Below are 17,868 nucleotides of genomic sequence, written 5' to 3' on the forward strand. Positions count from 1 at the left end.
AATTTTATTAAATGATTTTAAAATTTTAAATTTGTTTCAGATATTGTATTTTTTATTAAATTAAAAAAAATCATTTAAATTTTCCTAAAACAAAATTAACGATTCTTAAGAACTCAAACAGCGCTGGTTCTTCTTTTCTGCAGAATCTGCAGAGCATCCATCCCTTTCCCCCAAATATTCCCAATAAATAAAAGAAGATATTTTATGTTTTTTTTTTAATTTTATTCTATTACTTATTGCTAATTGCTTTTAACAATATTTTTTCTTTAATAAAAATTATGCAAAAACAATTTTTCATTTTTTTAATCAGAAAATTTAAGATTTTTTATAACAAAAAAACTAATTTTCTTTAAATATTTAACAAAATCATTTAATTTTTAATTACAAAAATTAAAGATTTTTTGCTCCTCTCTCCACTGCTGCTGTCGCTTGCTGCTTGCATTAAAAAAACTTTTCAGGAACTGCCTTGAGTTATGGTTCCTTAGACAAAGTCGATGTGACCAAACTATGTCTGTGAGGAAAAACCAATTAACGTTTTGAGATCCTTCACTTGTGCGTTGAAAAGCTAATGAAGCTGCTTCCAATTGTGTTGCTAATGCTTTGATTTCAATGATACCAAGAAATCTATTTTCCAATAGATTCTGATGATGATCAAGCACTTGTTTGCGGTTTAAGCTTGGGCCCAACGATCCAAGAAATTCCATTCAATTTGATAGGGTTCAATGTTTTGACGTTGCACCGAAGTCCAGAAGAAGGTACCGGCATTGGTGCGGGCAAAATGCACGGGAACATAGAGATTATCCTTGTCAATGAATTGCAGTTGGCGGCTACCGTCTTCATTGATGACCACAATGGCTTCACCGCTTTCACTGTGTTGCAACTCTTCCATGAGACGATTTTCCAAATGTTCATTGGCCATGTTGTCCATGTCATTGTTGAGCCAGTCGAATTCACATTCCTTTTCTTCAGAGGCAATGTAGGAACTGCGTTTTGGTTTGGCGGCTTTCGATTTGAATATGCGGCCCAAGACAGGCTTTAGCATGTTCTTTAAACGGCGTGAGGGTGAGACCTTTGATTTGTAAATGGTGTAGGTTTGGTTGTTGTAGAAGCTGGTGGTGTTCTTGCTGAGATTCATGTTGGCGTTCATGATGAGATATTTTTTGATAAATCCAAGAAAATTGCTTGAAGATGTTTATGGTTTGAATGCTTGTGAGCGAATGATGCTCTACTCCTGGATTACCCAGCTATTTATACTCTCTCTTTAAGAGAAGCCAAAACTGTATGAACTCTCTATGCCAAGGGAATATTCTCAGCCAATCACAAGTGTGGAAAAAAGGCAGGTGTTCAGTTTCAAAATTTCTCACGTTCGGGATGCTGAACAGTAAAGCAAAGCAAAGCAGACGCACACAAATACTCCCTTAAGAAATAAATCTTAAGGGCCCCAGCAGATCACTTGTGCGTGTTTTGGATGTGTGTGTGCGTGCGAGTTGTTTGTTAAGAGAATAGTCAAATAACAACAGCAGGTATTTAGTTTCTTTTTGTGGGACAGACAACCACACAAACCTGTGAGCGTGAGAAACTCCAGCTATGCTTCGTTATTTTTCTGCTTCATTTCAAAGGAACATGTCTTTGAAAGATCCTTTAGGGATTTAAATCATTATCATCATCATCTCCTTCTTCTGGGTCCTTTTCATCCCCAGAATCTTTGTTTTTGTTGTTGTTTTCTACTTATTATCCTTAGTGCTGGGATCCTTTCAAGGGAATCTGTAAACAACTCAACCTGAATACAAGCGTGGGAACGAAGAAAAAATTTTCAGCAAAATTTGTTTGTACGTAAACACCTCTCAATCTGCCAACATAATTATGGCAATGATGTTGTGGTTGTTGAAAAAGAATACTGTTGTTGTTGTAATTATCCTTGAAGCCTTGCAACAAGGCAAGACTCGATTTTTGTTTATGAAAATTGATATCAACTTGCTGCCATATGTTGTTGTTTACCACTGACGCTTGAAAACTTAATTTATTTCGTCGATAAGGTTTCTATGACAGTTGGAACCTGTCCTCACCTTACTTACCATGCCCCCCAGCAAGGTTTCTGCTAAATCAAGGGTTTTTTCTTCATTCTTCGCTTGGAGACAAATATTGAAAATCAAAACAAATCACGAATAAAACCTTGAGGATCTCGGTCTCCATAACAATAACAATGAAATGTTCTATGCTCTAGTGGGGAACGTGTCTTTTTGTGGAGCTGGAGCGAGAGTGTTTATGGTGTTAATGGTTTTGGCATTAGGTTATGTAGGCAGGTACTTGTTGTGGCGCATTGTCACACTTGTTCCAATGTGTTTTTCATGGGCAGTGATTTTTCCCTTTTTTTTAAATCATGATATAAACAAGTGCAGTGTGGCCTGTTCTGTGTAGTTGGCGGTAAGGCAGAGATTTGTTGTTTTCAAGGAGATTTGGCGGCGTAATGTGTGGTGTGACTTGTGCCATAAGCGATAAGAAGTGGGGGGAATTGTGGTTGTGGAGATAAGATATCGTTTATTAATGATCGTTCATGACATTTTATTTTATCATTCAATGATTCGGAAAATTATCTAGGCCCGCTGAATGACCTTTAGAGGATGACAAATGATTTTGTCCATGCTAATTTTTTAATGACAGAAGTATGCGGGAAACTTAATTAACTTTTTATGCAAATTGGATGGTAAAATATGTGGGAGTTAGGCCCGGAACAATAGAAAACCTCATACATGTTGAAATGTTTTTTTTTTTTTTTTTTTTGATAAGAGAATTTCTATGGAAGGTATTTTTATAAAAAATAGAAAATAAAAAAAGAATATTTTAGTCTTACAGTAAATGGCAGTGAGTACCTCTCTTCACTGGCATGTAATGTTGTACCCCTTCTCTGGATCGAAGTCATTGCCAAATTATTGTATAATCGACTGAGAACCTCAAGATAACATATAGCGATGTTGATAATAGCAATTCTGCATTCATCTTTGTTCTACTCCACCCAAAACTTGAAAAAACTTCCGCCAATGTAACATTCCTTTATCGGGCGTATAAGCCTTGACGGAATACCTCCTTTCTTATAAAGAATAATAAGAAAAATCAAGAACCTAATGGAGATACCGAAATAAAAGTAAAAAAATAAATCATGAAATCATTCGAGGTCGAACTCGTAGTTTCTGGTTACGAGGCCTAATTCTGGGACCACTGGTTATCCCTATGTCCTCAAACATAGACTGGTAGTTGGCATAGGCCTCCTTAAGCGAGTTCTACCAAACCGCGGAGAGATTCTTCGACTTGAATGTTGAGTTGAATTATAACCGACTGTTCGAGCCATAGAAAGACAGGAATAAATGGGCTCTGCACCAAAGCAAGGTGATGAAGAGGATCAATCTCTTGAACATAATGAATACCTCAATACGGTGCAAGGGCCGTTAGTTGGGCGCCTGCATCCACCCTGTAGCTGGGAACAAAGTCGGCCTTGATGCCCTAAAGGCAGCATTTTACGTCAACCATCACCACTTCACTTCATATCAAAAGGGATAATTCTGCGATCACAGAATGTAACCCACTTCCATTAAAAACTCAAATGTATTATTGTATCGCTGAGTCCGAATAGCATTTGTAAATAGCATGGCATCACTTGTAGAGAAGACCAATAAAGTTTTCCACTATAGAAGGCAACCAGGACTTACACATGGAATTTCAATGCATTCTTCCATAGAACACAGCTTTTTTCCTTCATAGAAAACCAAAACATCAATAAGTAGTATGGTGGGGCGATTTGTGTGGAAGCAAAAAAACCTTAATGAGCCCTTCGCGTTTCTGATTCCTGGGGTTGAACTGAGCAAAAAAGTCTACTGGACCATATGTCTACGATAAAAATCGAGCCTCCCGATTTTGACTTTAGGTTTTTTATTGACGTTTTTTGGATATTTTGGCATATAACAGCCAAACTATTGAGATTTTCGATCCAACACAAAGACAAACATTGTAGCCAAAGCAGTAATTGAAAACTCTCTAATACATCGCAAAAGCATTGGAACGCTCCTTCAGGCAGTTTTGGCCTTAAGAATGTGCAAACTTTTCGGAAAATGTCGATAAGTGACATTGTGCTACAAAATTTGACCCGAAAAATATTCAAGTGTTCTGATGAAAATTATATCGTGTTGGGATCCATGCACAACGACAATGCCTTTATTTGGTTTGGGTCACTTCGTTTTATGTTTTTATAACGGTAAAAGTAGTGAAAATCTGGGTTTCTTACATTTTCAAATTTAAACGGACATATCTTTTTTTCACATCGGATTTCTTTTGATCCTTCTTCCTTTTAAAGTGGTGAATAATGTCTTTTGAATAAGCTATTATTGTTTTAAATCGGTTAACAAATGGCTAAGTTATAGTGGTTTATGTATGAAAACCCCCACAAAAAACCTATAAAGGAATTTCTCATAATTTTCAAAATAAATATTGAACAAAACAAAAAAACATTATATTTTCCAAAATTAAGTAGGCATTTTAAATTACTAATGTAGAAGACATTACTACATAAAATACTGAAATGTTTTTTTTTTTCTATAGAAGATTCGAAAGTCCTCTTCAATGGAGGATCTTCATCAACAGCAGGGGACTAAATCTTCTTACAAAGCAGAATATTTTGTGTATAGAAAACATTTTTACCAAAAACATCAGACCATCTTTTAGCCTAGACTACCAGAAGTTCGTTTTCAATAGAAGAGAAAGAATTCTCTCCATAGAATGTCTTTTTCAAGGAACAGAAAGTGTTATTGCAAAGGAAACCAGAAATCAGAAGGTTTCTTCTAGAGAATATCACAAGTTCTTCTGCCCACAGATGACCAGGTTCTCTTCCTTCGACGACCAGATAGGCTTGTTTCCATCGAAGACCAGAGGGTCCACAAAAGACCAAATGTTCATATTCAATAGAAGAGAAGGAATTATCTTCTTAGAAGTAGAAGTCGAAATTCTTCTACATAAAATATCAGAACGTTTCTTTTATATATAGAGAAATATAGAAATTCTCCTTCCATAGAAGACTACAAAGTTTTCGCTTCTACAAAGAATACGGGAATATTCTTGTCGCTAGAGGACCAGAAGACCTTTTACATAGATCAGAAAAAAGATCGACGTTCTTTCCCCACAAAAGACCAGACGGTCATGTCTCCATAGAAATGCTCTTCCTCCAATGAAGACCAAACGGACCACTTCTATAGAAGACCAAAATGTCTTCTTTCCATAGACGACTAGACACCGACGTAGCCAGAGAGCCCATCTTTCTGAAACGGTGTCTAGGTGCATTTTTGACTACGTCCCTGCGACTAGACGGTTTCGTTCCAAGAAAGTCTAACTTATCTTTTTTATTGAACAACAGACGATTTTATTTAGCAGAAGATATTTCAGAATAGAAGATATTTCTCCATAGACCAGAAGGGCGTCTTCGATAGAACAATAGGTTCTTTTTCAAAAGAGCTCCAGAGAATCATCTTGGCTCTTTCTGAAAAAATAAATGCTTCTATAGGCCCTTTTTTCAAAGAAAGTATGCTTCTGTTGGATCATTCTCAAATAAAGACTGCTTATATAGGACGTTTCTCAAAGAAAGGGTGTTTCTAAAGGACCATGCAGAAAGAAAGTTTGTTCCCATAGAACCTTTTTGAAAAAAGGGTGCCCTTAGGCCCTTTCTAAAAGAAGGGGTGTTTTTGTAGACCCATTCTGAAAGAAGCTGTGCTTCTGTAGACACTTTCTTAAAGAAGAGTTGCTTCTATAGATCCTTTCTGAAAGAAAGGATGATTCTATAGACCCTTTCTGAAAGAAAGGTTGCTTGTATATACCTTTTCTCAAAGATAGGGAGCTAATATACAACCTTGATAAAAGAAGCAATGCTTTGATAGACCCTTTCTGGAAGAAAGGGTGCTTCTATAGGCCATTTCCTAAAGAATGGATGATTCTATAGACCCTTTCTGAAAGAAAGTATGCTTCTAGGGTGCTTCTATAGACCCTTTCTGGAAGAAAGGGTGCTTCTATAGACCCTTTCTGGAAGAAAGGGTGCTTCTACAGACCCTTTCTGGATGAAAGGGAGCTTCTGAAGACCCTTTCTAAAAGAAAGGGTGCGTCTATAGACTATTTCTGGAAGAAAGGGTGCTTCTATAGACCCTTTCTGGAAGAAAGGGTGCTTCTATATACCCTTTCTGGAAGAAAGGGTGCTTCTATATACCCTTTCTGGAAGAAAGGGTGCTTCTATATACCCTTTCTGGAAGAAAGGGTGCTTCTGTAGGCCCTTTTCTGGAAGAAGGGGTGCTTCTATAGACCCTTTCTGGAAGAGAGGGTGCTTCTATAGACCCTTTCTGGAAGAAAGGGTGCTTCTATAGACCCTTTCTGGAAGAAAGGGTGCTTCTATAGACCCTTTCTGGAAGAAAGGGTGCTTCTATAAACCCTTTCTGGAAGAAAGGGTGCTTCTAGTGACCCTTTCTGGAAGAAAGGGTGCTTCTATAGGCCATTTCCTAAAGAATGGATGATTCTATAGACCCTTTCTGAAAGAAAGTATGCTTCTAGGGTGCTTCTATAGACCCTTTCTGGAAGAAAGGGTGCTTCTATTGACCCTTTCTGGAAGAAAGGGTGCTTCTATAGGCCATTTCCTAAAGAATGGATGATTCTATAGACCCTTTCTGAAAGAAAGTATGCTTCTAGGGTGCTTCTATAGACCCTTTCTGGAAGAAAGGGTGCTTCTATAGACCCTTTCTGGAAGAAAGGGTGCTTCTACAGACCCTTTCTGGATGAAAGGGAGCTTCTGAAGACCCTTTCTAAAAGAAAGGGTGCGTCTATAGACCATTTCTGGAAGAAAGGGTGCTTCTATAGACCCTTTCTGGAAGAAAGGGTGCTTCTATATACCCTTTCTGGAAGAAAGGGTGCTTCTATATACCCTTTCTGGAAGAAAGGGTGCTTCTATATACCCTTTCTGGAAGAAAGGGTGCTTCTATATACCCTTTCTGGAAGAAAGGGTGCTTCTGTAGGCCCTTTTCTGGAAGAAGGGGTGCTTCTATAGACCCTTTCTGGAAGAGAGGGTGCTTCTATAGACCCTTTCTGGAAGAAAGGGTGCTTCTATAGACCCTTTCTGGAAGAAAGGGTGCTTCTATAGACCCTTTCTGGAAGAAAGGGTGCTTCTATAGACCCTTTCTGGAAGAAAGGGTGCTTCTATAGACCCTTTCTGGAAGAAAGGGTGCTTCTATTGACCCTTTCTGGAAGAAAGGGTGCTTCTATAGGCCATTTCCTAAAGAATGGATGATTCTATAGACCCTTTCTGAAAGAAAGTATGCTTCTAGGGTGCTTCTATAGACCCTTTCTGGAAGAAAGGGTGCTTCTATAGACCCTTTCTGGAAGAAAGGGTGCTTCTACAGACCCTTTCTGGATGAAAGGGAGCTTCTGAAGACCCTTTCTAAAAGAAAGGGTGCGTCTATAGACCATTTCTGGAAGAAAGGGTGCTTCTATAGACCCTTTCTGGAAGAAAGGGTGCTTCTACAGACCCTTTCTGGATGAAAGGGAGCTTCTGAAGACCCTTTCTAAAAGAAAGGGTGCGTCTATAGACCATTTCTGGAAGAAAGGGTGCTTCTATAGACCCTTTCTGGAAGAAAGGGTGCTTCTATAGACCCTTTCTGGAAGAAAGGGTGCTTCTATAGACCCTTTCTGGAAGAAAGGGTGCTTCTAGAGACCCTTTCTGGAAGAAAGGGTGCTTCTATAGACCCTTTCTGGAAGAAAGGGTGCTTCTATTGACCCTTTCTGGAAGAAAGGGTGCTTCTATAGACCCTTTCTGGAAGAAAGGGTGCTTCTATGGACCCTTTCCGGAAGAAAGGGTGCTTCTATAGACCCTTTCTGAAGGAAAGGTGCTTCTGTAGACCCTTTATGAAGGAAAGGGTGCTTCTGTAGACCCTTTCTGAAGGAAAGGGTGCTTCTATAGACCCTTTCTGAAGGAAACGGTGCTTCTATAGACCCTTTCTGAAGGAAAGGGTGCTTCTATAGACCCTTTCTGAAGGAAAGGGTGCTTCTACAGACCCTTTCTAAAGGAAAGGGTGCTTCTATAGACCCTTTCTGAAGGAAACGGTGCTTCTATAGACCCTTTCTGAAGGAAAGGGTGCTTCTATAGAACTTTTCTTTCTGAAGGAAAGGGTGCTTCTATAGAACTTTTCTTTCTGAAGGAAAGGGTGCTTCTATAGACCTTTTCTTCCTGAAGGAAAGGGTGCTTCTATAGACCTTTTCTTTCTGAAGAAAAAAGTGCTTCTATAGACCTTTTCTTTCTGAAGGAAAGGGTGCTTCTGTAGACCCTTTCTGAAGGAAAGGGTGCTTCTATAGACCCTTTCTGAAGGAAACGGTGCTTCTATAGACCCTTTCTGAAGGAAAGGGTGCTTCTATAGACCCTTTCTGAAGGAAAGGGTGCTTCTATAGACCCTTTCTGAAGAAAAGGTGCTTCTGTAGACCTTTTCTTCCTGAAGGAAAGGGTGCTTCTATAGACCTTTTCTTTCTGAAGAAAAAAGTGCTTCTATAGACCTTTTCTTTCTGAAGGAAAGGGTGCTTCTATAGACCTTTTCTTTCTGAGGGAAAGGGTGCTTCTATAGATATTTTCTTTCTGAAGGAAAGGGTGCTTCTATAGACCCTTTCTGAAGGAAAGGGTGCTTCTATAGACCCTTTCTGAAGGAAAGGGTGCTTCTATAGACCCTTTCTGAAGGAAAGGGTGCTTCTATAGACCCTTTATGAAGGAAAGGGTGCTTCTATAGACCCTTTCTGAAGGAAAGGGTGCTTCTATAGACCCTTTCTGAAGGTAAGGGTGCTTCTATAGACCCTTTCTGAAGGAAAGGGTGCTTCTATAGACCCTTTATGAAGGAAAGGGTGCTTCTGTAGACCCATTCTGAAGGAAAGGGTGCTTCTATAGACCCTTTCTGAAGGAAAGGGTGCTTCTATAGACCCTTTCTGAAGGAAAGGGTGCTTCTATAGATATTTTCTTTCTGAAGGAAAGGGTGCTTCTATAGACCCTTTCTGAAGGAAAGGGTGCTTCTATAGACCCTTTCTGAAGGAAAGGGTGCTTCTATAGACCCTTTATGAAGGAAAGGGTGCTTCTATAGACCCTTTCTGAAGGAAAGGGTGCTTCTATAGACCCTTTCTGAAGGAAAGGGTGCTTCTATAGACCCTTTATGAAGGAAAGGGTGCTTCTGTAGACCCATTCTGAAGGAAAGGGTGCTTCTACAGACCCTTTCTGAAGGAAGTGAAGACGCACAAAGTCCTTTTCTATATTTGATAAGAAAGCCTTATTCCGTAGAAGACTTGAACGGTTTCTTTTGTAGAATATCAGTAGGAAAAATCTGATTTCGTTGAAAACATGAACATTCTAAAGCCATTCCAGACTGGACTTAACTCATAGCCGGTGAATACCAGAAGGAATACAATCCGAGATGGGGTATTAAAGTGGATTTAACCGCAAAAGACTTGAATTGTTTTGAGGGAGGGCTACAAAAGAAATGAACCGATTTACTCCATACTCATATGTTGTTCTTAGACCTTAAGCCTACTATCTCAGAAAATATGAATTTTGATAAGGACAATAGAGATTAATAGCCTGTTTATATTATAGCCTTTTGCAGGGTTAACCTTCTTAATGACGATTTATTTGATGTATAGGCAAATGAATTGACATTTTAAACCCAATGGGTTTGTTAAATCCTGTTATATATAAACGTACTATAACATTGGAAAAAAATTCAAAACGGATTGTCGAAAATCAAATATTTTTGAGTGTTAATGGTGCAGGTACCCTCAAGTGTGTATCGATTAGTCCACTCCGAACTTGGTGGAAAGTTTAGAGAAATATTTCGATATGTCAAACTGTTAACCTAATTCGTGTTTCAGTACGTTTTTGAACTTTTGTGGGTCAGGTACCTTAATAAATGGTTCGATACAGTCCATCTTCAAAGTTGATCTAAGTTTGGAGGAAATATTATAAGTTACTTACGAAGAAAGGTGTGGTTGAGTGGTTGTGATACTTACTACAGATCAAATTCTGTCAAGCTTGGTTAAAATAGGTTCAAGTATAGCTAGAATAGGATATTGGTTCGACCGTATTTTAAGATACAGAAATGTGTAAAACTGTTTTGATCATAAATCATTTCAAGCATTTCCTATATCAATGATCCAATACAGCATAGAACACCTTTGGAGATTATCATGCCCCTCCGCCCGATTTAAACGTTTTCCAACTTTTTTTTTATTTCTTGCCTCAATAAAAACAATGTCTCGTCATGTCCTAATTTTTTCAATAGACAAACTTTTTTCTCAATTTCTGAGCAAATTGTTTCAAAAAAAGGACGCAAAGGCTACAGTCGTGACCCGCCGACTATATAATACCTTATTGTACTTAGATGGAAGACTAGAAAGGAGGCCGGGATTATTCAGCTATAGAGAAAAGACGTTGCGAAGTCTCATTAAATGAATTGTTCTTAACTTCGGCGCACACCATCGACCTTACGAACAATAGTTGCCCTATCAGTAGCTACAGCATCGTTCTCAAGATATTTGCGCTTTATATACCTCTTTATGGAGTCGAGATATCAATTCATCTTTCAGAAAAAAAATGTTTTTTTTCTTTAAAGACCGGAAGCAATATTTTATAGGCGTCCAAGAGGTCTTCTCCCATTGAAGTTCAAAATGTCTTCTCTCAAAAAGGACATGGAATTTTTTGCAGAAGACCAGTACGTTTTTCTCCTTAAAAATCGAAGCTGTCTTTTGTATAGAAGTCCAAAATGTCATATTCTAAATGCACTTTATCCATAGCAGGTCTTATCCCACAATCTCTCCTGCATATAAAGACCAGAATGATTTTCTTCAAATTCTAAAAATCCAGCTTATATAGAATACAAAGAAGATTTTATAAATTCGCTCTTTATTGCAGATCAGAATGTTATAATACTAAGTAAGGGCTTCTTCACTAACTGACGAAAAAGATTTTTTAATAGAAGATACAAGGGTCTTTCACGGAGGGCCCGTGAGTTGGGAAAAAGGCTAGGAAACATATAAGCAAGGAGAATTTCAAAGACCAGAGCATACTCTTTAATAGAAAAAGTCTCCGCACATAAAAAATAAGAGTATCTTCTTCTTAGAAAATTTCCAGTGGATCCTTATTAACATTTAAATCAAAACATTTCCTTATCCTTTTTATTCCTTTTTCGATAAATTTTTTTTTAATTTTTATAAATTCTTAAGAAATCCTTAGTTGAGGACATTAAAATGTCTCCAAACGCACAATGTTTTGTTGACACCTAAATCCGTAACATCCTTAAGGACACTTGTTCATCTATTTGTAACGGACAAAATCGAAATTCCATAACAAAAATTACAATTTGTGGTCAAATCACGTACAACTCAAACCCTACGGAAATGAAAAACGTTACATTTCTACTATTGTTATAATTTATGTTACGTTACGATTTTGTTTTTTTTCTGTTTTGGCATTTCATCCAGAAAATCCAGTTCTTGGAAACAATTTGATTTTGAAACCATAACTAATTTACAATTTCTATTGTCTATTGTATTACCAAAAAAAGGAACGAGAAAAGAAGTAGGAAAGAAGGCCAAGCATTTATGCTACTCCCTAATAGTAATCATGGCCACTACTACTGTCTTACTACCACTTTTTTGGGCTATTCAAGGCAAAAGGCTAGACAATAGGCAAGCATCCCTTTTGGTCTTCTAGTCCTGTCTTGCCTACAAGAAAGAAAAACGTAACGATTTTCCATAACAAAGAACATCATAAATCGTCTCGACACTTGTTCTATCTTCAACCCCTGAGGATATTCTAATTTCCAAAGCAAGAACCTTCAATCTGTACACGTGTTCAAATCCCTACATTAAAAATGAAACAAATCTTTACTTGTCACGTCCATAACAAAAAATAATAACTGCGTTGCAACACAGTTTGAAACCTGGCTAGCAGTTTAAGCTTTGTTGTTGTTGCTTTTTCTTTGTCTTACCTTCCCGCCATAGCCCAGTTGGGCACCCACCACCGTCTAGCATCACCATCGTCATCATCCCTGTTTGCTGCACTTGTCGGATTTCGATTTGCTTCTCTTCCATTTTACTCGGGGATTTGTGAAAAGTCACAGCATGAAAATCAAAGACCTTTACAACTTGTTGTGATTGCTAATATTTTCTCTTTAGTTTTTCATGGGGGATTCTAAAATCATTTTTGTTACTTGCTGCTGAGTTTGAAATTTGTTTTGTTCGCTTCATTTCATTTAGTTTCGTTTCGGCTATTTGTTTTAGTTTCACGAAACGTGATTTCTTTCGTATTTAACTACGAGTATTTGCTTAGTTTGTTCACTCGTTTTGGGTCTGTGTTTATTTTGGGTTCTTTTGGGGGAAATTCGAAAAAAGTTGGGAAAAGCAGAAAAATATTGTGTCAACATTTGTTCGTTTCACTTGTTTGTCAACGACGGTTTGTCGGTCGCTTGGTTGGTTCTCGTTGTTTGTTTTAAATGTTTCTGCATCACAAGATAAACAATGATTTTTTCTTTTCTTCTTTTATGGAAATTTGTGTGTTTGTCATTTTACTTGGCATTTAAAGATGACATCTTCGAATAATGATGTTTGATTTAAGAATTTGAATATGACATTTTTTTCATAAATTATGGTGAGTCATGAAGATTCCCTAATGCCAAGAATAATAATGTCCAAAGCGAACATGGGTACCTACATGTCAGGTTAGGTAAAATATTGTATCACATGCGATTCTAAACAAAGTCTTCTGAATAATATAGAAATCTTTAAGATGTCTTCTGTCTACTAGAGAAAAATCTAAAAGGTGTTCTGTCTACTACAGAAGACCTTAAACTGTCTTCTATCGAGTATATATGACCCTAAAAGGTCATTCGTCTACTAGAGAATCCCTTAAATGGTTTCTGTCTGCTATAGAGCGCCTAAAAAGGTTTTCTATCTACTATAGAAGACCTTGAAAAGACCCTTGTCGAATAAAGAAAAACATAAAAGGTCTTCTGTCTACTATAGAAGATTTTTTAAAGTCTTCTGTCCACTATAGGAAACATTAAATGTTATTCTGTCTACTAGAGAAGAGCTAAAACGTTTTCTAAGATCTTATGTCTACTGTGAAAGTCTTCTGCCCACTAGTGAATACCTTTAAACATTAAAAGGTAATTTGTCCAATAGACAAAAGTTTAAAAGGTCTTCTGTTTACTATAGAAGACCCTTCTATCTACTAGAGACTTTAAAAGGTCTTCTGTCCACTATAGACGGCATTAAAACGTCTTCTGTCCACTATAGACGGCATTAAAACGTATCTTGGCTACTATAGAAGACCTTAAAAAGTCTTCTGTCGAATATGGAATACCTTAAAATGTCTTCTGTCTACTATAAAGGACCTTAAAAGGTCATCTGTCTACTATAGAAGACCTTTAAAAGTCTTTTGGCTACTATAGAAGTCTTTAAAACGTCGTCTGTTTACTATAGAAAACCTTAAAAGTACTTCTGGCTACTATAGAACACCTTAAAAGGTCTTTTGGCTACTATAGAACCTTAAAAAGTCTTCTGTCTAATATGGAAGACCTCAAAAGGTCATCTGTCTACTATAGAAGAAGTCTTTTGGCTTGTATATCAGGAAAAATGTCTAAAATTGTCTTTTCCATTTCAAAAAAATCAAAAATATTTTTTGATACTACATCAATGATTTGTGGTACATAGATTAAGAAAAAAATCAGCATTCCAAATCTGTTTTCGTTACTAACTTTGATCGTTGCGCGCAAAAGATATGACCATTTTAATTATGATAATAAGAAAAAATTCTAAAAAAATCGCGGCTTAATATAATTAGCTGTTATATCCTATTATCGTTAACTGAATTCGTACCCTTTGCGATGATGCAAAAAATAATCGCAAAGTCTCAATGGATTCGCGAAAAATCAAATTTGTTAAAAATTTCCTGTATTTACGAACATATTTTCGAAAAAATAGCGCTCATAGTTACGAAAAATATATAAAAAAAAAAATTATAACAGCATCCAGACATTATGAGGAATAAAATGAAACCTAAGTTGTGAAAGTTGGAGCTATAGTATTCATGTTATTTGCAAAAATACGAAGAAAATATTACGAAAAAATTAAAATTATATTATTCTAATTTTATTTTTTTTATGGTTTTATAGGAAAAGTTAGAGAAAAAATGTTCGAGTTCTTCGGCATTTCCGTCAAAATTTCACGCAATAATGATGATATTCCGTTGTAACAAATTTTTCGCTTATAGTTTTCCTATTGGATAATATTATTAGAACCTTATATTAAATCACAAGGAATTCCAATTGTGGCATAATGTTAAAATAATGTTATATTGAATATTAAAACATTTGAGACGCATATAAACCGCGTAATTATGAAAATGACATGATGCGCATCCGATTTTCCAACACAGCGAATCACTCCCTTTTATTTGATGTACAGTTTGTCAAATTCTATTTGGCGGCCACGATGTAGCATCTGCTGCATTTAAGGGTGCAAAATACAGTAAAATGGTCATAATTTCCGCGAAGTTCATTTACATTTTATGCGCATCCGATTTCAATAATCACCATTAAAAAATACATCCTTCTATACCGTTTCAATGCGATCCATCAAGAACCGGATGGATGTAGCATCGCACTTAATTTTTAGAAAAAATCTATTATATCTCTGGATTAGCGATAGTTTTGAAATATCTGTTTTCGCGCAGTTTAAACTCGCGTATCGATGTATTTATTTAAGTAGAACTGACACATCCAAAACGCGTTTTAATATGCGATATTTTCAAAATAATTTTTTGCAAGTTTTCGAAATTTGAGGGGTATCATATCCGCTGATCTAGTGGGTGGATTTTTACGCGTCGTGGCTTGTTAGATTCAGAACGTAAAAAAACTAAATTTACGCGGGTTTCCACGGAAATCCAATGACGTTTGTAAATTTTAAACCAAAAAAATAGGTTTTTGTGAAAAATTTACGCACAAAAATTTCGTGTTTAGGCGCAGATTACTATGATCCTGTGAGGGCTACACCCTCATGTTATACATTAAAAAATGCGAAATCGCGAGTACTACAATCCAATAATAAGCTTTTAGGGAAATCCTGCTGCGCGTCTCGATTAGAGCAAAAATTCAAAAAACCCCATTTTTCAGGTTTCAAAATGTCAGCATCCGTTTGAGGTAGATACAGTGGATATATTAAAAAATCATACATCAGAGACTTCAACTCTGAAGTGTGCTCTTCAACTTTTCCTTTGAGCATTAAGCTCTACATTGTGTTGTAAAACCACTAATTGGAAAATAACATAATGAAACTCGTTTATTTCAACGATTTTTTCCGATTTTTTTACATTAGTACGACCACAGCTTCCGCTCAAATTATTATTTTAAGAAACCTCTCGGTGAATTGGGCTAAAACAGTTTATTTTGCCGAAATGCGGTCAATAGTTATGGTATAGTAAAAATGATCGCGAGTTACAATACCCCATACCTCAGTTTCAACATAAGTTAATTTTCTACCAAAAGCTTGATATAAGACTTTAAACGTCTTCTGTCTACTACAGAAAACCTTAAAAGTTCTTCTGGCTAATATAGAACACCTTAAAAGGTCTTGTGGCTACTACAGAAGACCTTAAAAAGTCTTTTGGCTACCATAGAAGACCTTAAAATGTCTTCTGTCTACCCTAGAAAATCTTAAAAGGACTTCTGTCTACTATAGAAGACCTTAAAAAGCCTTCTGTCTAATATGGAAGACCTTAAAAGGTCTTCTGTCTACTATAGAAGACCTTAAAAGGTCTTTTGGCTACTATAGAAGACCTTAAAAGGTCTTTTGGCTTATATATAAGACTTTAAACGTCTTTTGGCTTATATATAAGACTTTAAACGTTTTCTGTCTACTGCAGAATACCTTAAAAGTTCTTCGGGTACTATAGAAGACCTTAAAAGTTCTTTTGGCTACTATAGAAGACCTTAAAAAGTCTTCTGTCTAATATCGAAGACCTTAAAAGGTCTTCTGTCTACTATAGAAGACCTTAAAAGGTATTCTGCCTATTATAGAAGACCTTAAAAGTCTTTTGGCTACTATAGAAAACCTTAAAACGTCTTCTGTATACTACAGAAAACCTTAAAAGGACTTCTGGCTACTATAGAACACCTTTAAAGGTCTTTTGGCTACTATAGAAGACCTTAAAAAGTCTTCTGTCTAACATGGAAGACCTTAAAAGGTCTTCTGTCTACTATAGAACACCTTAAAAGGTCTTTTGGCTTCTATAGAAGACCTTAAAAGATCTTCTTTCTACTATAGAAGACCTTAAAAGGTTTTCTGTCTATTATAGAAGACGTTACACGAGTGTCTGTCTACTATAGAAGACATTATAATTTCTTTTGACGACTAAAGAAGACCTTAAAAGGTCTTCTGGCTACTATAGAACACCTTAAATGGTCTTTTGGCTACTATAGAACACCTTAAAAAGTCTTCTGTCTAACATGGAAGACCTTAAAAGGACTTTTGTCTACTATAGAAGACCTTAAAAGGTCTTTTGGCTACTATAGAAGACCTTAAAAAGTCTTCTGACTAATATCGAAGACCTTAAAAGGTCTTCTGTCTACTATAGAAGAACTTAAAAGGTATTCTGCCTATTATAGAAAACCTTAAAATGTCTTTCGGCTACTACAGAAAACCTTAAAACGTCTTCTGTCTACTATAGAAAACCTTAAAAGGACTTCTGGCAACAATAGAACACCTTACAAGGTCTTTTGGCTACTATAGAAGACCTTAAAAAGTCTTCTGTCTAATATCGAAGACCCCCAAAGGTCTTCTGTTTGCTATAGGAGACCTTAAAAGGTATTCTGCTTATTATAGAAGACCTTAAAAAGTCTTTTGGCTACTATAGAAAACCTTAAAAAGTCTTCTGTCTTCTTTTGGCTTCCATGGAAGCATTTGAGATGTGGACATATCGCCGCATCTTAAAGATATCATGGACACAATTCATATCAAATAATGAGGTTCTAAGAAGATTACATAAAGAAAACGAACTGTTGAACAACATAAAGAGACGGAAAACGGCATACTTGGGCCACATTATGAGGAATCCGAAATACAAAATGCTGCAAAGTATTATCCGTGTAAACATTGAAGGAAGGCCTACTAGAGGAAGGAAACAACTACTATGGATCAACAACATCCAAGAATGGACCGGTATACGTGATGTCATAAATCTGCTAAGCGAAGCCAGAAACAGAGAAACTTTTGCCGATATTATAAACAATATTTAATAATTTAAGTATGATAATATAAAACTATTGTAATAATATTCTTATACTTGCATTTTGGTCGCCAACATTCGAAAATCGAATAGGCAAATAAAGAAGAAGAAGAAGACCTTAAAAAGTCTATTGGCTACTATAGAAGACCTTAAAAAGCCTTCTGTCTAATATGGAAGACCTTAAAAGGTCTTTTGGCTACTACAAAAGACCTTAAAAGGTCTTCTGTCTACTATAGAAGACATTAAAAGAGGTCTTTTGGCTACTATAGAAGACCTCAAACCGTCTTCTGTCTACTATAAAAAACCTTAAAAGATCTTCTGGCTACTATAGAAGACCTTAAAAAGTCTTCTGTCTACTACAGAAGACCTTAAAAGGTCTTCTGCCTATTATAGAAACCTTACAAGAGTGTCTGTCTACTATAGAAGACATTAAAATGTCTTTGGACGACTAACGAAGACTTTAAAAGGTCTTCTGTCTACTATAGAAGACTTTAAAAAGTCTTTTGGCTTTTATAGAAGACCTAAAAATGTCTTCTGCCTAA

The 17,868-nt window shown here is 36.4% G+C and overlaps 1 protein-coding gene across 1 annotated transcript; it reads right to left on the reverse strand.

Annotated features, from left to right (window-relative positions):
- Positions 1 to 670: 670 nt before the first annotated feature.
- Positions 671 to 1,147, reverse strand: LOC141403288 (uncharacterized). Its single transcript, XM_073985475.1, has one exon. It carries the CDS (start codon positions 1,145 to 1,147, stop codon positions 671 to 673), a length of 477 nt encoding a protein of 158 aa, XP_073841576.1.
- Positions 1,148 to 17,868: the final 16,721 nt, after the last annotated feature.

Source organism: Musca autumnalis, unplaced genomic scaffold (assembly GCF_047663935.1).
Source record: "Musca autumnalis isolate F117 unplaced genomic scaffold, ASM4766393v1 scaffold_4, whole genome shotgun sequence".
NCBI lineage: Eukaryota > Metazoa > Arthropoda > Insecta > Diptera > Muscidae > Musca > Musca autumnalis.